Source organism: Clarias gariepinus, chromosome 1 (genome assembly GCF_024256425.1).
Source record: "Clarias gariepinus isolate MV-2021 ecotype Netherlands chromosome 1, CGAR_prim_01v2, whole genome shotgun sequence".
NCBI classification, from domain to species: domain Eukaryota; kingdom Metazoa; phylum Chordata; class Actinopteri; order Siluriformes; family Clariidae; genus Clarias; species Clarias gariepinus.
Window position 1 is genome coordinate 48,819,293 of NC_071100.1, and position 26,105 is coordinate 48,845,397.

At 41.5% G+C, this 26,105-nt stretch overlaps 2 protein-coding genes across 2 annotated transcripts; both read right to left on the bottom strand.

Moving 5' to 3' along the window:
* Positions 1-37: 37 nt before the first annotated feature.
* gipc2 (GIPC PDZ domain containing family, member 2) lies at positions 38-15,088 on the bottom strand. Its single transcript, XM_053492850.1, has 6 exons — positions 14,466-15,088; positions 4,726-4,911; positions 2,880-3,060; positions 2,563-2,675; positions 2,395-2,476; positions 38-1,334 (listed from the first exon to the last, which is right to left on the bottom strand). The coding sequence occupies exons 1-6, from the start codon at positions 14,760-14,762 to the stop codon at positions 1,183-1,185; spliced, it is 1,011 nt and encodes a 336-aa protein (XP_053348825.1). The 5' UTR covers positions 14,763-15,088; the 3' UTR covers positions 38-1,182.
* Positions 15,089-16,350: 1,262 nt separating this feature from the next.
* On the bottom strand, positions 16,351-24,810 carry dnajb4 (DnaJ heat shock protein family (Hsp40) member B4). Its single transcript, XM_053492838.1, has 4 exons — positions 24,459-24,810; positions 22,301-22,461; positions 21,791-22,216; positions 16,351-17,517 (listed from the first exon to the last, which is right to left on the bottom strand). Exons 1-4 carry the CDS (start codon positions 24,667-24,669, stop codon positions 17,284-17,286), a joined length of 1,032 nt encoding a protein of 343 aa, XP_053348813.1. The 5' UTR covers positions 24,670-24,810; the 3' UTR covers positions 16,351-17,283.
* Between the last annotated feature and the right edge of the window lie 1,295 nt (positions 24,811-26,105).

Here is a 26,105-nt window from a genome sequence, read left to right on the forward strand (position 1 = left end):
GGAAGGAAGGAAGAAAGGCAAACACATCAGTGCCAGGTTGGTGTTTAAAATGATTTTATTGAACAAATAAATTAAGATTACAAATCTATCCGGCTATAAAATGACAATTACTAAACCTTAATATTCTGTACAAAAAAAAGTTGGATAAGTGTTGTTTTTTTTTTAAATCACCCTTGTCTAAAGCTTTTATGCTATAAATATTTCCTAACATGATTAAGATGGATTGGTGTGATCCTTCATTGAGCAAAACTGGAAAGAAACACAATGCCATTCATTCACAAAAGATACATTTTCTGTTATTTGTATACAAAATGCAACCAGGTGTGTGTTAATGCTTAATAAAACATGGTGTTTCAGCCAGTGAGTAAACAGAATTACAGGAAGTAGAAATGAATCAGATATAAATGTTTCACCTTAGGATTGATGGTGATTTTGGTGTATATAATGTATAGTATATATCAGTATCAGCACATGACTACTACAGCAGAGCCAGCTATAAAGAGGGGGGTAAAAAAAAAAAAGAAAAAAAGACTGAATCACTAATTTATGGCAAACTATGGAACTTGTCCTGATCTCTCTTTCAATGGATCAACTGATTACACAACAATTCCCTCTTGAATTATTAAACATTATATAGCTTCAGCTGGGAAAGGAACCAAAACAAAAAACTGAATAAAAAGGATAAACCTGAACGATCACTACAGTAACGTAAGTAATTATCTTCTCTTCAGCACATGACCTGTTTTAGTCTTGTGTGTTGCTGTGAAGTAAACATCATCTTGCGTCAGTGATTTTACACACCGTTAGCAAATCAGCCATAAGAAGAACGTTCAATGATGTCAGCAAATTAAAGCCCAATTACGTGTATTCTTGGGGGGAGGGGAAAAATGCAGGCATTTATGTTCTAAACGTGTTCTTGTCTCTGCCCTAGAGACAAACTATGCTCAAACGGCTAAAGACTTGGTGTCAAGTCAACCAAGAGGCATTATCGATATATAAAATGGTACCCGATACAAAAAGTTGTAATTGGTGAAAAAGTACACTTTGTGTGTGAGTTGGTGTATTTTTCTAAAAATCACAGTGATCTCAAACAGCACTTCTTTCTGCCCACCACGTGCCGTTTTTTCTTTTTTAATCTATGCTTTAGCTCGAGCCGTACTGCAGACTTGTGTCGTGTTGGAGTTAAAAGCGCCCCTGCTTGGCGTCTCCGATAGCTCCCCAGACGTCAAACACAAACTCGTCAGGGAACGCAAAGTCTCCCAGAGCCTCGTCCAGAGCCATGGCAAACTCATCCGGGTTCATCTTGTCCCGTCCGACCTCCACCATCGTGGCCGCTGCAGGAAAGAAAAAGAAAAAAACGAAGAGACGGGCCGTTAAACCAAACTTTAAAGAGCCTTTACAGGATTTCATTTGGGATTCAGTGTCAGTACAGGTACTTTAAAACTTACGAACATTCAAGTTAAGAATTTCTGCAGATACGAACGGACTGGCAGTTCTACTTCCAGATCAATCACGGAAGTAGCTCACGTGTGTTGTTTAAAAAATGTTAGGCGATGAAGTGTAGCAGATACCAATGTTCACATATTTATATAAAATATTATTAGGGTGCAAGTGAATGTATAAAATGTCTAAAGTCCGGTTTATAATATGTGTGGGGGTGTGTGAGAAATGAGTCGGTCTCGCTGGTTTTTAATAAATCAGTCCATGAGCATGATATGGATTTCACAGTCCAATACAGTTAAAAACAGCTCTGAGACAAAATGGTGTCCCGACTTCCCCTTTTAAAGGCGCAGAGACGAGAAGTTTTTGTGAGATTAATTTGTTTAGGCGCGGTTAAATTTTTGTCACATGATGGCAGTGTGGGGAAAGGGGAAAGAGATTTAGTCAAGAATTGGTATGCTTTACAAGGATTGGTATATTTGAGTCAAAGGCGTGTAAGACTCAAGTTCTCGGACTTATGAACGAGTTCTGTTTGTTAATCCGATTTGTTCTTAAGTCGGGGACTATCTGTACACCTCAAGCCGTAATTCAGCTTAGAGGATTGGAATAGTAACAAGGAGGAATCTGTTTTCTAATAATGCTGAAAAGTATGTCAGAACATGGACTTGTGAGAAAAACTGGGAAGGTGGGAATTTGGTCAGTAAAAATACTGAGGTAAATAACACACCGTAAGACACACTGCTGTTTCCTAGCCAACATTTCTTCTACATTATCTTTAAAAATGTTTTTACACTGCTAGCTCACGCAAGCCCGTGTAAGCATAGCACATCACATGATCAAAAAACATCCAGCCCCCCTTTTTTTTTTATTCTTTCACGAGTAATTACACTAAAACTTGGCTCAATCTGTCACGGAACAGGACAAGGTATGGACTGTTGTCGAGTCGTTGTTCACCTAATTCCGTGTCCCGGATGCCCATGTAGCTCTCGAGGAGGTCGTCCACTTTTTTCACCGCCTTCTCTTCAAACTCGGTGGGCTGCACAGGACAAAGAAAGACATTAGCCAAGAAAAGAACTTAAACACAGTTATAGCTCGCTGCCAGAGAGGAAAACGTTCTCTTACCATTTCCTCAACGGTGGCCGGACCTTTGGAGCGGAGTCTCAGCGTCTCTCGGCCTGTGCCGACCCGGTTCTCCCCCTGAGGCTTGGCTCCTTTTGATCTCGGCTCGAGCATCTCTGTAATCGAATCGGAATACAAGTCCATCATGTGAAAGTTGTGCTGCCTGAAATCCCCACCAGATATTAAACACTTCTCCAAGCAATAAAAACAAACAAGAAATGTACGTTTCAGAAGAATCAAAATTATTACGACATCCTAATGATAAAATAATCTAAATCTGGATTAAGAGATTGAAGGTTCATTTTTTTTTTCTTTCTTACCAAAAGCCTTCATAGGTTCGACCAGTTTGAGCTTGAAGGACTGGTCTTTGGGCAGATCCTTGAGCATGCGAGCCACTTCAAAGTGCCGTGTTCCCACGATGTTCTTCCCATTAATACACTCGACGTGGTCGCCCACACAGATGACCTTCACGCCATCTGCCACGCTGCCCTCTTTTATACGCTACACACGCACACAGAGGAAAATGTTGGGTTTTGCATACAGTAAAACGACAGAAATTCAAATTATGAGCCACGCATGGGCCTTGTGTTTCACTCTGCTTCTGCCTGTAAAAAGAGACAGAACAATTACTCGCGCAAAAGTCCCACAGTGTCCATCTGGGATGCATGTTTAATTTGACCAAAATAAAAAAAAAAATCTCGAGCCTTCATCCACAACGACACAAGATGGCAGCCTTTTCCCGCTCATCCTAACAATCCAGGAAGTCATATCCACACTCCCTTCATGCTAAATGCACAAACATTTAAATCTAAACGATGTCTAGGCCGTGTCAGTATCAGGACATCAGCAACTAGAGATGGGAGGAAAAAACTGATCCAGTTATGTATTGTGATTCTTTTGTGTGGCAAGTCATGTTTTGGCACACCGATTTTAACATCAATTGTTTTAAAATATTTTTTTTATTTATACGCGCTTTGTATTTGAGGTGGTAAAACACTGCCATTTTTCTATAATCCTACAGAGGGCGCACTTTAGACTGTTCACACATTATTTGCCAAGTTTGTTTAGGATTGTAACAAAATAAAAAATATATAAATAAAAAAAATTCATATAGTATAGACTAGATTGCCAAAACTATTGGCTCACCTGCCCCCACATGCATATGAACTTGAGGAACATCCAATTCTCAATCCATAGGGTTTAATAAGATGTTGGCCCCGCCCCCTTTCCAGCTGTAACAGCTTCAAATGTTTATGGGAATTATTGTTTTTTTTGTGAGGTCAGACACTGATGATGGATGAGAAGGCCTGGCTTGCAGTCTGCTCTCTAATTCATCCCAAAGGTGCTCGCTTTATCAGTTTAAGGTCAGGACTCTGTGCAGGCCAGACAAGTTCTTCCACATCAAACTCGCTCATCCATGTTTGTATGTACCTTGATTTGGGCTGTCCCCAAACTGTTCCCACAAAGTTGAGAGCATAAAAGTTGGAAGTCCAAAATGCCTTGGTATTCTAAAGCATTAAGAGTTCTTTTAAGTGGAACCAAGAGGCCCAACGACTGACAAAACAACCCGACACCAGTTTAAACATAACTGTGCACCAGTGCCACCAACAAACCCCATGGAGTAAGAACTGGATGTTCCTCAAGTTCATATGTATGTGAAGGCTGGGAGGCGAATACTTTTGGCATTACAGTATAATCAATTCATAAATCAATAAAAACACAATGTATTTGTGACAGACACTGAGAATTCTCATTATTTATGGACGTCCCATCCCGTATAATCTAGGAAATCAGCTCATCCCCGGGTTGAATCTACTAAAGCAGATTCAACATAAAAAATGCAGACTGTATTTAAAAACACTGGAAATGTAAATGTAGGTGATACGATAAACAAAAAAATTAATCCACTTTTCCATTATAAGCATCTACAGTATGAAAACCATGAGGTTGGATTTATCGCAGCTGTCCCTGTCTGCACTTTATTCTCCGCCATGATATTTGCTTCTCATTTGCATTTAACTTCAGAAGTTCTTCCCCACCCGACCGTGTGGAGAAAGCGCTTCGCTGCAATTAGGCACAGCAACTGAAACCGAAACACTACCAACACAATACTTCACCAGAACTCGGGTTTCTGCCATGAACGTTCGTAGTCACACCCACACGTACCTTGATGAAGGCGTATCCGGCGCCGTTGTCCGTGATGGTGAGGCCCAGCGCATCCTCAGCCTTGTACACCTCCACCTCCTTTTTGATGCCTTTCACGTGAGCGAAGATGAAGTCCTCTAGCCCTATCTGCCCCCCGAGCAGCTTCTCCATGTCGATTTTGTGCGTGTTCAAGGTGCAAAACAGGATCTGTGTTTAAAATAAAAAAAGAAAAAGTCCAGTCAACACACAATGAGGTTCTTAAAGAGCGATGTTAAATATTTATAAGCAGACAGGTAAAATGCGTAACTCCAGCTCATCGTGCAATAATGATGAATTTGGTATGAATTATGGAATGAATTTTTCAAAGGATGAAATTATAAACCGGATGAGACCAAATTATTTGTTTATTTTAAAAACAATGGCTGACGTGTAGCGACGGAGCCAGGAGGTTTCTGTGCATGCAAATCGTTACATTTCCCTGAGCGACGTGCCATCATGGATGCCCTTACTGAAACCTCATGGGTTTTAACAGGCACTACAGTTTACTCTGTGTACACCAGGTGTAGAAAAGTATCACACACCCCCTTTTAAAAATAATCACAGATTTTGTTTAATCCAACTCTATTCACTCAGTGCAAGTTTTAACATCTAAGTAAAAAAATAATAATAATAAAATAAATAAATCACTGATTTTGGTCAAAAATCACCCTCTCCGATGAAAAGCTGGGGCATTTCAGTCCCTGGTAGTGCAACTGAAATCAATAAACAAGGCGTTGGCGAAAGATGTCTGGGATAAAGTTTTGCACAGGCACAAGTCAGGAATATCAAAGGCTGTATCACTGCCTAGAAGCACAGTAAAGTCGGTTATTAAGAAGCGGAAGTTATGTGGTACGACACAGACCGTCCCTGGATCAGGACGTCACTCGAATTGGTTAAAAAAAAATCCCGGATGCAACTGCTTACAGCGGCTATCAAAAGGGGCCAACAGCAACTCTGAAGCAGTTGCATAAATTGGAGACCGAGAGTGGTCATAGTGTGCATTTGGTGACAATTTCACAACTTCTTCACAAATGTGGCTTGTATGGGAGGGTTGTTAGAAAAAACAGACACCCTTTAGGAAAGGCCACATGCAATTATGACTGAGCTCTCCAAAAACCCGGGTGGTTAAAGGAGACTAAAATGTTATTATTTGACCACAGTGCCAAACAATATGTACTGGAGGAAATCCAATTCATTGATTCTGTTATTTTATTTATTTAGTTCTGACATGTTGGTGTTATGTCTTCCATGTGGATGTTGCACCAAGTGAACACAAAAACTGGATAAAACAAAAACTGTCCCGGTCTTCATTTCAGGCTGCAAAGCAACAAAATGTGATTATTTATAAGAGAGTGTGATTCTTTTCTATAACCACTGTCTATTACCCATAATGCACCTCTGGTATGACGCTGAAAAGCTCTCTCGTTTTCTTTAAAGAAGTGTTTTGGTCCTTTTAGACCACAGCAGTAACTTTAAATGTAATTTTAAAACTTGTTACACTTTATACACACACGCACACAATTTTCACATGAAATTCTAGCCATTTTTTTAAATTGGTGAACGTCTATGAAAAATGTATTGGCTTTCGCTAACATTATAGCAGCAGCAAACACTCGTTCCTTCCCCGGGATGTCTCTTTTTTTTTTTTTTTATTATTCCAACCAAAATGTTATTAAAAAACGACAAGCTGAAGTTTTTTCTCGTTGTAAACTAGAGACTCCTTCAACAAACACCTCGGTGAGAAAACCTCCACACATCAGACAAAGATAAAGATATTTTTTGTCTTGGATGATAAACAAATTAAAAGGGTCAAAAAACAATATCTGGCAACCTGAGAGGTTTAAAGGACCGTCCGGACGTTTTGCACTTCGTTCGTCTTTCTATAAATACGTGACGATGATACGTGATCGTAAGCTATTAATACGATAGGAGCGACCAAAGCGGGCTGCGTTTTTAAATCCTTGTTTGGCTTGTGTCCTGCGAACAATCCTTAAGATTCTCTTTAACCTTTGTACAAACAAGACAAGTTATGTGTGTTTGTGTATGTGTTTGTTGGGGGGGGTCTGTTGGGTTTATAAAGAGGAAAATAAAAGGAGTGTAGGCGTTAATCAGGGCACCATTTCAAGGCAGAGATACTTTAAAAAAAAAATAAATAAATAAAAACTCTGGCCTGTTTAATGGCCTTTGTGTACTGCAAGCTCTGTGGACACACATCAGCTGACACACACACACACAAACACAATCCCTCATAAGCACGTTGCCCCTGGTTACCAGAGAGAGAATAAAGAGCCCTGGATTAAACGAGAGCATGGGTTGGGGGGATTTTATAATGGAAGGACTCAGTAAACACACACTTTTTACACACACACACACACACAGTTATGTGTGGCGAATTCACAGACTCCCACAGAGCCGTTGCCAGGGCTGCCACTGACATCACGCTCCTTCTCACGGACACGTCTTGAGAGCACAGTGTGTTCCTCCTCCGTCCTGACGCACCAGCCACAGTCGGAAATGCTCCAGGTCTCGCACACACACGCACACCTATCTATAACTATCTAATCACACAGACACACACTCATGGCTCATGAAGGCCAGGGCTTTTTTTCCCCCCTCCTACACTTCCTTTCCAAATGGAGTACAAGTGGACATGACTAAAATATATCTTTTCTTTCATAATTTGTAACAACGCACATTTCAGTGACTCATGGTAGTTCTATGACGTGGCGTTAATATTAATTCCACATCCATATAGTGTCTGAACTACCGACGAGGACGACGGCTTGGACGTTGCACTCAGAGTTGCTTAATCCTCCAGCTTTTTAAACAGTTACACGCCACCCTTTCTTTGAGAAATCTGTAACTTATTATCTAATAAACCATGCGAAGAAAAGCTCCAGTTTGGTCCCAGTTAGAGCTGAGACTCAGATCCAATTTAAAAACATTCCAACTCTATTTGTACTGATTTTAACGCATTAAAATTTTTTTATAAAAGTATCTAATAACCATGAGACACTGTGTTGATTCGTTTCAATGTCACATCTTGTGCATCGCCATAATATTTTCGGGGAGGGGTTCTTTTTTTTCCCTTCCAGTTTTCTGCTCCAACACTCCAGTCCAGTAGGTGGCGGTATTGCACCAAGTGCACACTAGCTCAAAATAAGTAGCAGTAGTAATATTTTGCAAGTACTTTATGGACGACGAACATGTTTTTATTTTCTGTATATAAAAGCTGTCGTATATATATACTTTTAAGGCAAATTTTGAACAAAGTGCAAATCGTTGAAAAGGTTCAGATTCTGAACTGAAAACTAAAAAAAAAAAAAAAAATCATACAAATTTTATCGCCCAGCTCTCCAGCCATGTTTTGATTCGGCGTGAAATTGTGGTAGGCATGAAAGTGGTTTCAGTGACGCATCACGATTATTTTTTGTGGTACTTCATGCATCACCACAGCGATTCCAAAATCCCTTTTCTTAAATCGATTTTTAAATTGTATACTGTATATAAAATGTTTGTATTTGAGCCTGTAAAATGGTGCAGTTCCTCTATAATCCTTCAGGTGGTGTGCGGTGACTATTCACACACTGCCATGCAGCATAGCATCCTGTGTGGTTGGAGCAAATGTACTTGTATAGCGCTTTTAAGAATCGACATTGCCGCAAAGCAGCTTTACGCGATCAAAAGAATTATTTACGTTTGTATGAAATGTGAATGTGTAGGAATCAAAATGTTAAGACTGTCCCTAATGAGCAGGCTGAGGACGACGGCGACAGTGGCAAGGAAAAACTCCCTGAGATGGTAATAGGAAGAAACCTTGAAAGGAACCAGACTCAACAGGGAACCCTTCCTCATTTATTTGCTAATTGAAAAATGAATTAAAAATGTAATATTGGATCGGGACATTTATCACGGAATTGCAATACAGATTGAATCAGCACCTGGATATCGTGATAATATCTTATGATATCTGGTTTGTCCAATCCCAATTTAACAGCATAAATCAAGGATCTGTCCATGAGCTCGGTTGTTCTTCCCCTGTATCGTACTGTATGTTAAACGTTGTCTGAGAAGTTGACGTTTATTCTCTCTCCAGGAAAGAATTGAATACGACTGTGCTGGAGTGATCTGTACTCTTTTAATGCTAATAAACCCTGCTAGTGAACATCCAACCAAGCTCGACAGTTTAACATCGGAGTGATACACTGTGTGTGTACACTAGTGTCTCTTAAAGGGGAAGTGTTTCTTAAAAATATCCCAAACATTTTCCTACTTAACTACCGCAGCTCAACTACAAATGCACCTCTAGCTGACTTTTTGCACTCAGCACTTCCGACTTGTTAAACCTTAAACGGTGGAAATGAACATTTCCCTGCCTTGTTAATGCTGTTGGTTCCAGGTGATTCAATGTTTTAACGTAACTCACATATAAATGTGGCACAAGCCTAAATCTTGCCTTTTGAAATCCCCCAGACAACCTCTTTATCACAAAAATCAGCCGAAACTCGTTAAGCCAGCAGCCAGGTTGGGCTTTTTAAACATTAACTGGGTTAAAATGCTGATTCTGACATGAGCCTTCAAATAGGAAAGACTGCTGTTTAAATGACTCTGTTTATAACGTGACCGCGGGTGTGGAGTTTGAGCAGGCAGGAACGCGCATCAGCAGTAAATCGCAGACAATCATTAGCCTGAGGACTTGGTAATTATAGACAAGGTTCACTGTTAATTTCGTTTGGTATTTCAGCCTAAGATTAAAATTAGTCCAAGAACAAACAATATAAAGTCATAATGTCATTTTTAGTAGTTTGATTAATTGACGGAAAAGTAAAAAAAAAAAAACAACTGTTATTTATCTGTGTTTCCGCATTGCATTCGTGTAACTCTTGTATCCTGATAAAAAGTTTGAACCACACACACACACACACACACACACACACACACACAGTTACGCTTGGCCGGACTGTAACCCAATAGCTGTATTACATCATAATTTTAATATGCAAATTAGCTTACATTTGAACACCAATTTCAAGTGATGTTCCGTGTCAAGGCAGTTTTACAAATCTGATCAATTTGAAAGCTTTTAATGTGTTAAAAGTGTTTTCTCACTAAAAGCATTCGAGGTCACATGCCAGCTTTGGGGAGGGGTTTCGCTCTTCATAATTATGTTGTTTAAAATATTTGCGTCAACAGATTTTTGTAGGGCAGGTCTAAAGGTCGGATTTCTTTTGTTTTGACGTGGATTATCTTCAAACTGAAATATGAAACGACCAAATGGTGGTGGTGGGTGTTTCCCGTATGAATTTTAAACATCGCACAACTAGCATTATTTAGGTTATTTTTAAACAAACTGCTTTGACTGGCCCCTAAAGCCCCTAATTTATTTATTTTTATCAGGTTTTATTAGGGCCCAAGCTCTATGACATCACAATGATGTCATGGCTAACATTATCGTCATCGCTAAAGTGCAAATGTCAGTTGTTAAGGGCCCTCATGTTCTTCTAATCTAAAGATTATTATAAATTTTTTCCAGTTTTCTGGGGTCTTAACATGCTGAAAAAATAAAACGTATTGCCATTAGGATGCCTAAGAGTCTCGCACATAAACACGTATGCACACGAAACTCTGTACACATTTAGAGCTCATTGAGCTGAACAACTTTCCTGCACCGCAGGTCATAGGCCTTAACTTAACAGGAAGTCGATTATTTTGGGTTGTTTGCAAACGCACCCAAAGGTTTTTGATACACTCTTCCTTGGTTATTTACACAATCGCCACCAAACTGGGCCTGTGTGATCTCAAGGCACGGAGGATGCAAAATTCCGAAGGAATTTTTGATATCTCAAACAGGTCAGCTATAAAGATGCCTTAAACCTATGCTGAAAAGTGGTTAATAATTTTCTGTGTGACATTATATTGAGTGACATTTTTGTCCCAGCATTTGCAGCTTTTTGGAGGTCTCAACATAAAATTCACCCACTTCTACAATTATGTCATGATGGTATTGCTATGTCCCCATTAGTTGCATGTTAACATGCTCAAACATCAAACAGTTTGTGTGGTGCACCCAGGAGACTATGGCGCAAAGAGCTTGGGCCCCCTTAACATTGCTTGCAACTATATATTTTTATTTATTTATTATTTTTTAATTTTATTATTTTGCCAGTGTTCAACCTGGTGGGAGTTCTTTAGGCACAACTAATGGCATTCCTGCTTCATTTGGAAAGCATCATATAGCTTGTAAATTTAGATAACTCAAACGGCAGCGTGACTCCTAGTTCCTAATAAGAAGTATTGTTTTAATCCCTCAATCAAAATTATGTTACTGATCTTACCAGAATTAAAGTGATTTAAGAGCCTATGAAAGCATGTACAGTACACATAAAAGGAACTCTGGTCTAATCCCACACCATGAGAACATGAACCGCCACACAGGAAGGCGTTAAGTCTTTAAGATCAATACAATAAGCGAGAGCTACACGAAACACCGAAACCTTGTCTTTAACCGAGAGTTCGAATACATTCCACTCAGCTGAGGAACAAAAGAGCCAAAGGTAAGATATGCGCGCGGGCAGGGGGAGCTGGAGATTTGTTTCGGTCTGGGCTAGAGCTGAGGCCTGAGGAGGAAACTCAAACCACTGCATTAACTATCGGCCTCAGAGAGTGTTCCAGCGACTAAGTACATGATTTGTATCACTTTAGAATCAACACAGAAGTCAAAACTCGGCTATGACCGCATGTTTTCCCTCACAATATGACCTCAGTTTAAGCCCAAGCCCAACTCATCAGCATGATAAATAAGGGTTCGGGTTTGTCATTTTCACCTCATAACATTGTCAGCTGCCGAACTTGAACAGGTTTCCTCACGTCCTGCTTCCGAAGGTAAAGTACACAAGATGTCTGACGCAGTCCAATACATTCAAACTATAAACAAATGAGCGGCCGGTTATGCTGAGCAAAGTCACAGAGCGCTGGGACACGTGCCTCATTGTTTTAGTGACGATCCTCACGCACAGACTTTGCCCAGTGCAGTAAAGTCAAATCACTCACCACGGCACTCTAGCATAGATTATTACACTTGGCGACAAGCTAGGAAGCCACAACCTTTTTTTTTTAGGGGCCGTTCAATTTTAAGGGGGACTTTTGATTGTGTAGAATAACACAGTTAATAGAGTTATGAGATGAAGGAAAAACTCCCTTTATTTCTCTATAAAATAACCTGGTACGACACTAATGCACTTACCCCAGTGTTTCACTAGTGCTTAGATACCATCAAAGAAAGTTTTCTTAGGAAGCCGGAGCCATGCTCAGACTGCCTGATTCATGTCTGAAACCTGGGCTTATTAATGGTGTTCCCAAACATGTGGAGCGAGGTCAGGACTGTACAGGCGATGTGACGATAACTGCCAGCCGCGCCGTGCAAGTAGTGCTGATGAATGATTATGTGCACAGTTAGTGACAACATTTTTTAAAGATCAGAAGTTCCACTCGCTGAACGTTCACGGAAATACCCGCAGCGGGCTCTGAGCCACCTGAGCTGAAAGTCTTCTGTAAGTTCTGGTTTGACTTGAATGCTGGACATAGTAGCTAGAACTTGTTCCTCTGACGTTCCAGAGCATTAACTGTTCAATCAACGTAAAAGCATGACAAAAAAATGTTAATTGTCGATAAATGTCTAAGGACGCGAGGGATTTCCTGTGAGTGCCCAGAGGCGGCGGTACAGCCCACTCTGGTCATTTAGCAAAGCCGCTTCCTGTTAAACCGTGAGAATCATAAAGAAAATAGCTTTCTAGGAACCTAGTGCTTTACGTAACAGAAAAATTGGCCTAATGTTCACTTCCTGGCTTGGAAACTGGTTTAACTAGCATCAAATTAATTAGCACAAACAGCACATGCAAACCAGTTTGCCAAATCAGTCCTATTGGCAATCATATAATCGTTAGCTAGATTAGATTACATTACATTAAACTTTATCATTTTGCAAAGTAAATGTACAAATCTCTTAGCTTACTAGTAACTTGATTACTTATTAAAAAAAATTGAACAGCTTAACCTAATGTTTAAGTGAACCTAATGTTTTAGTTCTCGATTGTCACAGCTTGCTAGCAATCGATACTGAGATATGAGATCCTGCAACGCAAAAGTCTCAAGAGTTCTCACAACATCTGCTTTAAAATTTTTTGTTATGATTCACATCTAATCTGATTTGCTATCAAATCACTCAGTGTCTTTTACACCTTAGAATAGCTAGCTAGTAGAGTTCACTTGCTAGCCAAAAAAGGCTTTTACACATCAATCATGTTAGCACACTTGTGAGGTTATTAACATTAAGCTAAAATAATTACTTAGTTGGCTATTGTGAGTCTGAGTACGTTTAATAGGTTAGCTAACGTTGTGTGTGTGTGTGTGTGTGTGTACATTAGTATTTAAAAGTATAACATGTTCGGGTGTTTTTGTAAATGTTGACTTAAGATGTGTCGGTTTTGTGTGGCGTTTTTTTAATGAAAAAAACGGTCTGCTAGCCTTTGTCCTGTTCTGCTAGTTCTCTGTGCGTTAGAAGAACTAGCGAAACTTGCTAAAGTGGAGTATTCCTTGAGGCTAGGGTGGAACTCTATCTTTTGTCAATTTCCTATCATTCATGAACAGGTCAGTACACTTTTTTTAAATGTATAAATTTAAATAAATAATCTTTATTTTGAGTCCATTCAGTTCTCAGTATTGCCAGTATATAACTCGTACAAGTCGATCTGTTTCCAGATACCTCACACTGTCTGTGCTTCATGACGCTCAACTGGTTAATAAATGACTAATAGTCACCACGTCATGCTGCTTACCTTCCAGTAAAGTTTTGGCACCTCACCTCACCCACTGACGCCTGATGACCTGCTCGACTGGTTTTATCCAGAATGAATAATCACTTCTGTACAAACTTTATTCTATATGGCACCCCCCCTACACCTGTCATCATTACATAGATAATGTTTAAAAAAAAATCAGTGATATTTTCTTTCGTCAGTGTAACATTTCCTCTTTTCTTTTTTTTTCTATTTTACATGGTGTCACGTCTAGGTTTGGTTACAATAGAATCACCAAATGACAAAAATGTGCATTATGGTGTTCACTAAACTTTTTAACTGACAGAACTGCATCATGTGTGTGTGTGGTGAAAAACAAGACCAAACCAAAGACTAATATCAGGATTCATAAAGCAGCACCACCAAGCCTCGCTGTTCGACGTTCTGCATGTAGTTTGGATGAAAAAAAAAAAAAAAAAAAACAGGAGGAAACACCGGGGCACACCTACAGCAGCCTTGTCTGAAATACCATTTAGGAAAATGACACTTGTGCGCACAAGAGTCTGGAAGAAAGGGTACTCGAGTTCATGAGTGAGCTTGGTTGTGCACTTAATGCACATTTCCAGGTGAAATGTAGAAAGGTGATTAGTTTGTGCATGCCCTCTGTCGTACCTGAGATGTAGAGTAACTACCTCGATATTCTAGAACCTTGGTTAGAGAGTGTAACATTTGGAACTCTTTAAAGTGCACTTCAAAAGGTCACGACAACCTGTACATCACTTCTCTATACAGGTATGCTCATGCACCTGTTTTTTTTTTTATTCTTTTTTTTTTATTTCGCCCATTTTTGAAGCACTCAATCCATCCATCCAATCAATCAATCAATTAATGGATTGGTTAATTGACTTTATTATTTTTGTGTGTTACCTCGGACGCGCTGAGATTGAACGCCTCTGCGATTTTGCCGTACAGCTCCTTGACGTTGCCGAATCCCTCGATGCGGCCGGTGGGGCTGCCGTGCGCGAGCTGCGTGTGGAACACGAGCTTGGGGCGCAGGTTGGCGGGTGGCGGCGCGAGCCCGGCTCCATTCACCGCCGCGCTCTTCCCCGCGTGCGCGCTGCCGCTTCCCCCTTTTCCTTTTCCTCCTCCGCCGCTGATCTCCTCATTCTCCACCAGGCTCGAGCTCTCCCGCGACTTCTTCTTTCTCCGCAGGCCCAACGGCATCGCGTGCGCCTCACCGGGGAAACCAAGGCACCGGGAGCGAAGGAAGAGGGGGAGGAAGGTGGGGGGGAGTGAGGGTGAGGGAGAGGGAGGAGGGACGGCGATAAATCCGCGCGCGCGCGGCAGGTACGGAACGCGCGAGCCTGACTACAGCAATAAAGTCAACGACCGAATGATTTTTGTTCTTTTAGTTTATTTCATCCATAATAGAAATGTTCGTGCGCGCTGAAACCGGAAATCTTAGAGATAATCAAAAACAATCCAAGATCTAAATCTGGAAATAAACAGAACGCGCGCTTCCTCCTCAAACCTGTGAACTCCGCTCCGACAGCGCCGAGTGCGCATGCGCACACACACACAGACACTGAGCGGCGCGAATACGTCATACGGAAACTCATTTACCTGCGTCAGGTGAGTCGCGTCTGCACAAACACACACACACACACACGCCACCAGTACACAACTCGTATGTGTATCTCCTCCTGAGACCCGGACTCTACTGGTGTGTGCACTGTGATGTCTACAGCACTGTTTCTCTTTATTCTTAGCTGATAACTATACATTTAAATAACGTATTAAACCAGGAAGAAGTTTGGCTGAAGGGGTTATACTATATATATATATATATATATATATATATCTGTCCAAACATACTATCTATCTGTACATGACATTTTCTCCTAACTTTATTATATATATATATAAATATATATGGATTGATGGACAGATAGATACGAGTATGTTTGGACGGATAAATAGACATAAAAATTTAGATACATAGCTAGCTAGACAGACAGACAAATAGATCGATGCATGGTTGAAAGACCAGATAGTTCGATAGACAGAAATACATGGCTAGCTAGACTAAAGAGATAGATAGATAGATAGATAGATAGATAGATAGATAGATAGATAGATAGACAGATGGATACATAGGTAGCTAGACATAAAGATAGATAGATTCATGTATTTTTAATTGACTTTTCATAAATAATGAATAAATGAATGAATGGAATATGTTTATATGGAAATGTGTTTTCCTGAGGCGTGTTAATGCCCAACAGAACAAACAATCATGGGATGAACGACTAAACAAACAGATGAAGAAAGTCAAACATTATTGCATGAATAAACATTGTGTAATAGAAACAGCGCTGTGTCTGGCAGCAGAGTTACAGCACTGATCTAACACGACTCTAAACATCGTTCATCCCTAGTCTCATCCTCTAACATCCCCAACATACTGCACAATATATATCCTGATCCTCATGACACACGATATCAATGACGATGAAAAAAATAATTGAAGCTGCAGTATCCAAAGCTGTAGTTCAGCATGTTAAAAGGAGTTACAGACACAAGCACTGACACATGACCACGCCCACCATGCTCATCATCGTTGTATTAATATATTGCTGCATGACTTATACTGCTGGACTCCAGTATAGCAGAAGATCTCAGGGTCTAAATTTTCTGTTCTTGTGATTCTTTCCACCAAGTAAGCGTGATAGTACATTTTGGGGGATTCACATTTTTCTCTTGATAAGTGATTATTGTGGGCTGAAGCTTCCGTAAACGGTACACACCTGTTCCAATCTGCAGGTAAATAGAGGTATATGGTGCCCCCTAGTGGAAATGTGATATGTCACGTGACAGGACCACGCTCAACATCTGGAGATGGCAAAAAAGTAGGTTAAAGTAACAAAAGTGTAAATCACGCTACATATATAGTATTTTCCCAAACGACGAAACAAAATGATACCAAGCGATGTTGCTCCTTCACTTTTACTTAATTAAAATGACCAATTAAACTAAAACCAACAATATCCAGGAAACTTCTTTTGCTACATATTTGAAACTTAAGGGGAAATACTGCAAATTTTTCTGCATTTTAGTAAAACAAAAATAAACTCTCTGCTATTTTAAAAAAATAATTAATATCTGCTTTATCAACTTCTCATTTATGTTACATGTTTTGAGCAACGCAAATAAAAATTAACAAAGTTTCATGGATCAATAAGAGTTAAATTAAATATTATCTACGAGACTAATAAAACCTAAATGCAGCTTGTATTTTGGGTGTTAAATGTGTTTGTTTGAGATTCGCCTTTAAGCACATTACGTCTGAAATATTTACTGAAATATTCGGCGCTGTCCATGGTAATGACATTGTGCTTGATATTGCGTCATACTGTAACGTCGTAATTGATTATCGGCACATGTGTTACTCTAGCGCCATACGTTAAGATAAAAATGAAAACAACGCAGGCTACGGGCAAAGGAGTCAAATCTGATGTTTACTTTCAGACATGAAGATTGCACTTGCACGTTTATGACCTAATTTTGGCATGCAACATATAATATATAATAAATATATATTTTAAAAAAGCACAAATGCTGACTACTAGATTAAAAAACTTGAATTGCACATAGTTTTTTTTTTAGGATTTATAGCGGGGATTTGTCCGAGTGCTTGATTGGGGGAGCTGGCGATCGTCGTTGTGGAGTTCTTGCCGCACTCCCTTCATGAGGTGGGTAAATGGCGCTTCAGCACGTCCTTGGCATTGGACGGTAGACTGTCGGGAAAGTTCACGTCAAACTCCACTATGAGATCTCCTCTTTGCTCGGGGTTCTTGGGGAAGGGCAGGCCCTGCCCCGCTACGGTCTTCCTCATCCCTGGTTTAATGACCTCCGTGATCTTCATATTGCAGGTTTTCCCGTCTATCGTGGAGACCGTAACTGAGCAACCACACAAAGACTGGAATTAGAGAAATAAAGAAGAGGGTAAAGAAAAACTCGTCATATTATAGTCATATTATTTTAAGTCTTAACTATATAACAAAATTTACTCTGACACTGGAGACTCCTTCCTTATTAATTAAATATTAAATAAATGACTTCCCTTATAGAGAAATTCACCATGGCAACAATCACATCACTGTTTCTTCATTATTTACATAACTGTACAATCGAACATTATGTCCGTTTATGGTTTACAAGTTTTCTCCCATCATTTCTTATTAAAGAATAACAATAGCCTGGATAGGCCACGCCCACAAGGGATAAAACATAAGATTAAACACACACTCGCTCAAAAACGTTGAAGATGGATGATCTTTCTTAACAAGCATCACGTCAGGAAACATGTCTGATATATGTAAGCACAGTGAGACAGACTATTAATCTTAACAGTCAGTCAGGTTTTATACGCAACACAACAGCAGATACGGGAGCAGAAATTCACGCACACTTGTTCTGCTGCAGAAGGAGCTGCTAGGGAGAGACGAGAACAGTTTAGGTGGGAGAGAGCGCTCGTCTTTTGGCACTTAACAGCTGAGATCAACTCTCACGGCTCAGACTTCACATTACATAACAGCCCTAAAGTAGATGGAGCGCCTTCTGTTATACGAACGGCATGACTGTGCAAGGCGAGCGCATAAGAACCTACAATAAACGTCAATCTATTAATACCACGCATTTGCAGAACTCTCGATTCTAATAAACTGTGAAATGTAATAAGGAGAAAGTACCAGAATAAGAGGAATAAAACACTGTCAGATGAGCTGTTACACAACCCTCACTTTGGTCTGCTTGAGCAGATGCTTACGGATGTCAACAGACTTCTTCAGTCAGCATCTTTAACATGATCCTCAACAACAGTACCAAAAACATCCGTTTACACCTAAACACATATGTACATATAAATATCGAACAAAAGATCTGTACACATCAGTTAGCAGGAGCATTAGCGACTTTTAACCTGATACTCGTTGCCTGCACACATCTTTTAACCCGATCCTCGACATCCGAAAACGTCTACTAACCCGTTCCTCGAAAAGGCACACGTCTACTAACCTAATCCTCGACAGCCACACACGTCTACTAGCCTGATCCTCGACAGCCACACACGTCTACTAGCCTGATCCTCAACAGCCACACACGTCTACTAACCTGATCCTTGAAAGCCGCACTCGTTTATCAACCATATCCCCACAGTCTGTAAACATCTACTTACCCGATCCTCGACAGGTGCACACGTCTACTATCCCGATCCTCGAAAGGCACATGTCTAAAGAACATCTGTACACATCAGTTAGCGTAAGCATTAGCATCTACCAACCCGAAACTTGACAGCTGCACACGTCTACTAGCCTAATCCTTGACAGTTGCACACGTCTACTAACCTGATCCTCAACAGCTGCACACATCCACTAACCTGATCCTCGAAATGCAACCATCTGTGTTGTGATCCTCGACAGTTGCACACATCTACTAACCCGATGCTCGAAATGCAACCGTTTACTAACCTGATCCTCGAGAGTTGCACACGTCTGCAAACCCGATCCTCGAAATACAACTGTCTACTAACCCGATCCTCGATATTTGCACACATCTACTAACCCAATCCTCGAAATTTAACTGTCTACTAACCTGATCCCCGACAGTTGCACACGTCTACTAACCTAATCCTTTAACGCACACGTCTACTAACCCGATCCTCGACAGTTGCACACATCTACCAACCCGATCAACCATCTACAAACCCGATCCTCGACAGTTGCACACATCTACTAACCCGATCAACCATCTACAAACCCGATCCTCGACAGTTGCACACATCTACTAACCCGATCTTCAAAATGCATACGTCTACCAACCCGATTCTCGACAGCCGCACACATCTACTAACCTGATCCTTGAAATGCAACTGTCTACTAACCCACACACATCTATCCTGGAGACGCACACGTTTATTAACTCAATCCTTGAAACACACACGTCTACTAACCTGCTCCTCGTCAGCCACTCACATCTACTAACCCGATCCTCGAAACACACACGTCTACTAACTCGATCCTCGACATCTGCACACGACTTCTAACTCAATCTTTGAAATGTCCACTAACTCAAAATGCACACGTCCACTAATCCAATCCTTGAAACATACACGTCTACTAACCCGCTCCCCAACAGCTGCACTCGTCTACTAACCTGATCCTCGACTGCTGCACACGTCTACTAACCTGATTTTCGAAATGAACGTCTACTAACCCGATCCTCAACAGCTGCACACGTCTACTTACCGGATCCTCGAAACGCACACGTCTACTAACCCGATTCTCAACAGCTGCACACGTCTACTAACCCGATCCTCAACAGCTGCACACGTCTACTTACCGAATCCTCGAAATGCACACGTCTACCAACCCGATACTCAAAAGCTGCACACGTCTACTTACCCGATCCTTGAAACGCACACGTCTACTAACCCGATTTTCAACAGCTGCACACGTCTACTAACGCGATCCTCAACAGCTGCACACGTCTACTAACCCGATTCTCAACAGCAGCACACGTCTACTAACCCGATACTCAAAAGCTGCACACGTCTACTTACCCGATCCTTGAAACGCACACGTCTACTAACCCGATACTCAAAAGCTGCACATGTCTACTTACCCGATCCTTGAAACGCACACGTCTACTAACCCGATCCTCAACAGCAGCACACGTCTACTAACCCGATACTCAAAAGCTGCACACGTCTACTTACCCGATCCTTGAAACGCACACGTCTACTAACCCGATTCTCAACAGCTGCACACGTCTACTAACCCGATTCTCAACAGCTGCACACGTCTACTAACCCGATCCTCAACAGCTGCACACGTCTACTAACCCGATCCTCATCAGCAGCACACATCCACTAAACTGATCCTCGAATGGCACACGTCTACTTACCCGATCCTAGAAACGCACACGTCTACTAACCCGATCCTCAACAGCTGCACACGTCTACTAACCCGATCCTCATCAGCAGCACACATCCACTAAACTGATCCTCGAATGGCACACGTCTACTTACCCGATCCTAGAAACGCACACGTCTACTAACCCGATCCTCAACAGCTGCACACGTCTACTAACCCGATACTCAAAAGCTGCACACGTCTACTTACCCGATCCTTGAAACGCACACATCTACTAACCTGATCCTCGAAATGCACATGTCTACTAACCCGATCTTTTAACAGCTGTACACTTATACTAACACAATCCTTGAAACGCATACGTCTACTATCCGTATCCTCACGTAGTCTGTACGTTTACAAACCCATACAAACATCCATAAAGAGTCATTAACATGACCACCAATTCTTTAAAAATCATAAAAACAGGTACACTATAAGATCATCACCATCCACATCTACTCAACTGTTCTGTATGTAAATATCTGTTGATCTGATCTGAAAACTTGTGCAATCATCTACAGTCATGACCCTGAACACCTGTACTAACATCTGTAATAGTCTCTTAACATGATCCGTAACATCTGTAATGACTCATTAATAACTCGTAATACTATGAACATCTGTAAACATCCACTAACAGTAACCTCAATGTTTATAAGCATCCACAACATCTGTAAACATTTATGATTCTGATCCTCAACATTTGTAAATATCTCCAAAGTTGATCATTAACATCTGTAATCATCTGATAACCTTATCCTCAACATCTATACACATCTACATCTTATCCTAAACATTTGAAATCTACTCACCTGATGAAAGGCACACTCACTAACCCGATCCTGAAAATCCACACGTCCACTAACCCGATCCTCGAAAGACACGTCTACTAACCTAATACTAAAAACGCACACATCTACTAACCCATCACATGATCCTTAACATCTGTAATCAACTATTCTCATGACCCTGAACATCTGTAAACAAAAAATCTGTAGGAATTTATTACCGTGATCCCGAACATCGTTAAACATCTGTTAACACGACCCTAAAAATCTATAAACCGCTAGTCACACGATCCTTAATGACTGTGAACATCTGTTCACATAACCATAAAGATCTCTTAACATGACCCTAAACATCTTTAAAAATCTATTAACAAGTAAAACCCTGAACATCTGTAAACATCTGTTTTCTGTAACTAAAAGCTAAGAAAGCATGTTTATTAGTTTTACAATAGCTGGAGAGAGACCGGGGCGTTTGACCGGGGATGCCCACCTGGCGCAGACTGATGCGGACGGGGTAGACGATGTTGGACCCTTCCCTCCTAAAGTGTGGGTGTGGCTTGTCTTTGATGACGAAGACAATGTCGGCAGGGATGCAGCCAGGGGACTCGTCACCCTCACGTGGGAAGGTAATCTTGGTGCCCTCCTTCCAGCCACGCTTGATCTCGATCGACAGGATCTTGTCCTCGGTGCGGGTAGTGCGTCCGTCAGCATTCAGGCGACGCCGCGAGATTTTCATGCGCTTGGTGCAGCCGTGAAAGACCTCCTCGAGCGAGACGCGCAGTTCGTGATGGATCGCCGGGTCCTGCTTGCGCCGAGGCTGCCGGTCCCGAGGGAAACCGTTCAGGTTGAAACTGCTAAAGGAGCCGAAAGGGTCCCCGGTGTCCACTTCCATGTCCTCATCGTCTCTGCCGTTCACCTGGAATCAGAATCAGCCCATTAACGAATTAACCCCTTGGGATTTCTTTAGTGTAAGCTACGTAAACAAATGTTTTGCGCTCACCTTGCGGCCGAAGAACATCTCGAAGGGGTTGGTGCCACCAAAGAAGGTGGCGAAGGTGGCGTGCGGGTCGCCATGGAACGTGTATGTGAAGGTGCTTCCCTGTCCGTCGGAGGCTCCTCCTCCTCCTCCTCCTCCGCCGCCTCCGCCTCCTCCTTTCAGACCTGAACGTCATGAGATTAAGGTAGATTATGATTTTTTTTCGCTCACAGTCGCAACATTTATCGAACAATTAAATTTATCTGTAAATGCTTTATGGGAGCGTTCACACACGGAGTACAGCGTCTGTGAAAATCCAGTTAGGTTTTGCTTTGGAGTTTTTATAAATTTACATAGTTGATGTGAAAGCAAGGGAAAACAAAGAAGTATATTAAGACTTAAGACAATAGCCACTCAGTTCGGATAAAAAGTAATGGCGCCCTATAAAAGGAAATCACCATGCGTTCACCTTTAGCCTGCGACAAACAAAAGTTGCTATATTAAATCATCTTTCACAAACTCAAAATAGTTTGTTGAATGTACGTTACATGTGCAAGCTAACTGTATTAGCTACAAATGTTCTACAATGCTCTCTGTTGTTTAATTAGAGATTACAGGCTACGATGAAACCAGTACCAGTGGTTTTGTGGATTTGTTGCTTTGCTGTGTCATATTAATGCAAAATTAGCATAAATTGTAACTTTTTCCCTCTTTCTCTCTCTCCCTCTCTCTATAGGCTTAGCCCTTTATGTAGTTTTGTAGGCAGGGCTAGCTGTACATGCTGTTGATTAACAGTTCAGTGATAATCAGTGAAATCTTTGCCATTTAGCAAAGGCGAAACCTTTCCTACACACACCAATATAATTAACATTCATTCATTCATCATCACTCATTTCTTATCTATACCACTTTATCCTCTATACAGTGTCGCGAGGGGCCTGGTGTCTATCCCTAATAGACAATGAGGAGGGGTACAACCTGGAAGGGGTACAGTTTTGAAACGCCAGTTAGCCCAATCTGCATGTCCTTGGACCACCAAAGCATGGGGGAGGACATGCAAACTCCATGCACACAGACCCGAGGTGGGAATCGAAATCTCGACCCTAAAGGTGCCAGCAGTGGTAATCACCACGACACTATGATATTAATACAATTGTTTCACATTTTACAGCTGGTCTTTTTTGCGTACTGCTGGAGAACAGTTTCCTCTCTCGGTACACCGGTATCACAGGAATGACGGATCACTCTAACGCTTTAGTGAGGGCATGCCAACAGTTGTGTGGTCATGGAAACGCAATACAGTAGTTTTTACATGGAACCTGGAGGCGCAAGGCCACAGTGCTAATCACTTTCTATAGCATTCATCATGTGTACAGGGCCTGGAGCCTATCCGCGGTGTGGTATACTGTGGACCATTAGGAGACCTAATCTGCATGTCTTTGACAAGTGGGATCAAACCCACCAACCATTCATGCAAACTCCACGCACACACACACCAGAGGTGGGAATCGAACCAGGACACTGAAGGTGCGAGGCAACAGTACCAACCACTCCTGTTTACAGGGTCACGGGGGGCCTGTACCCTATCTGAGGCGGCAGACACAATGGACCACAGGGTGCCAATACTTCGGAGGCCACACACCCACACTACAGGCAATTTGGGAAGGCCAATTAATCTAATATGCATGTCTTTGAACTGTGGCAGGAACCATGGAATAGCAGGAGGAAACCTACCAAGCACTCACGCAAAACTCACCAGAGGTGGGAATCGAACCCGGACCCTGGAGGCGCGAGAAGATCTGACAAGCACTATCTGAAGTGGGGTGCACTACCTGGACCACAAGGTGCCACACACAATAGTTTGTCTGGAGGGAACACACACACACACACACTATTTTGGGAACGCCCAGTAACACTGGGGAGGCAAACCCAAGGCGGGACTCGAACCCTCAACCCTCAACCCTGGAGATGCTGCACCACTCACTACAGGAGGGTGTTGCTCTGTCTGGGTAAACAGTACCGGTATCACAGGGATAACGGATCATTTAGCTGTTCAGAAACCGCCGTGTTGTCATGGCAACGCAGTAGTTTTTTTTTTTTTTTTCTCTCTTTTTGCCCTAATAAGGTTATTTAGCGCTCCACAGGCTGAGGGAGAAGGAATAAACCCCCGCGCGCTCGTTACCTTCCTCCCCGTACTGGTCGTAGATCTCGCGCTTCTTCGGGTCGCTCAGGACCTCGTAGGCTTCCGCCACCTCCTTGAATTTCTCCGCCGCGTTGTGCGCCTTGTTCTTATCCGGGTGCCATTTCAGCGCCTGCTTTCTGTACGCCTTCTTCACGTCCTCCTCCGCCGCTCCTCTCGCGATGCCCAGGATTTTATAATAGTCTTTCCCCATTATCTATCTATCTATCTATCTATCTATCTATCTGTGTGTGTGTGTGTGTGTGTGTGTGTCCTGTGTTCCCGAGCTGGGGATTCAGCCTCTATAAATACCGACAGCACGACTCTGCGCTCTACTCACACTCCGGTTGTGTGTGTGTGTGTGTGTTTAAATAACCATCTCTCTCTCTCTCTCTCTCTCTCTCATCTCTGAGCTTTTTCCAGAAACGTCATTTCCTCTCTTTTTAAAACCTCACTTTATAATCCCAATTACTGATCAAAAAGCACTCCTGATTAATACCCGGATGGACCATGTACAGTAGGTACTGGGTTAGGATTAGGATTGGCGTGGTTTAGGATTTTTTTCTGTATTATTTCTATATTATGTTCCATCTAAATGAAAGTCTGTATCTTCAGTACATCGGTCTGATCTCGCTCTTTCAATGATATCTTGACTTTACATTTCATACCAGTCTCAGGAAAAAAAAAAAAAGGCTTGAAATGACATTTTGGAGAGAAATTAATGCAACTTGAAGCTTAGTTTTTGGCCAGCCAGTGTATTTAGTAGTTTAGCTGCGGATTTAGTATCTATTAGAGCAAGGGCTTTTTTCTTCCCTGATTCCGCTCACCAATACGTGCTTTAATAAGACTACACAGCTGTTTAGTCCCAGTCCCGTGTGGAAATGCTCTTACTTTCACTACTAAACATAGCCGAGTCCTGTCAAGCTCGTCGTGGTTCTCCATACACCATAGCCGTCCCCCGAAAAAAGCTTTCAACCCAGCTTAAAAATAATAAAAGTAATCACTAAATAAAAAAATTATAATAATGAAAATTATGGAGTCGGTTATACGGAAATGAAGCCCAACGCACTGTTGCATTTTCAGGACAATCCTAAAAAAAATCCTGACTGTTTGGTTTTGACATCTACAGCTTTGTGCTGTCACTTTTGTAAAAATCCTCTCATAAAACAGGCGGAGCAAATCTAAAATAAATTGAAATGGCTAAATCTGAACCTGCGCTATAGGAGTAACTTGAACGCTCTAATGGATACCAAATCCACAGCTGATCTACTTAATACACTGGATGACCCCCCAAAAAGATTGCACAATCTAATATTACAGTACTTTGGACCCGCCTTTTACCATATTGTGAATTTCAATAAGCTTCACATCACAATGTTTATTTCCATCCAGAGTTGCATTCATTTCTCTCCAAAGATCTCATTTGTATTGACGTCGGGAGAGTCGGACCGCCAAGTAATGCCTTTTTTCAGCACATCCCAAAGATACACAATGGGGTTATATGAAAATGTGATGTATCATGCTCTCTGAACATGCACTCTTTGACAATTTGAGTCCGATTCATCCTTTTATTGTCATTTTAAATTATGGCTGTGTCATCAGGGAAGAATAAAAACCAATTAATGGAAAAATCTGGTTATCAGCTGACCT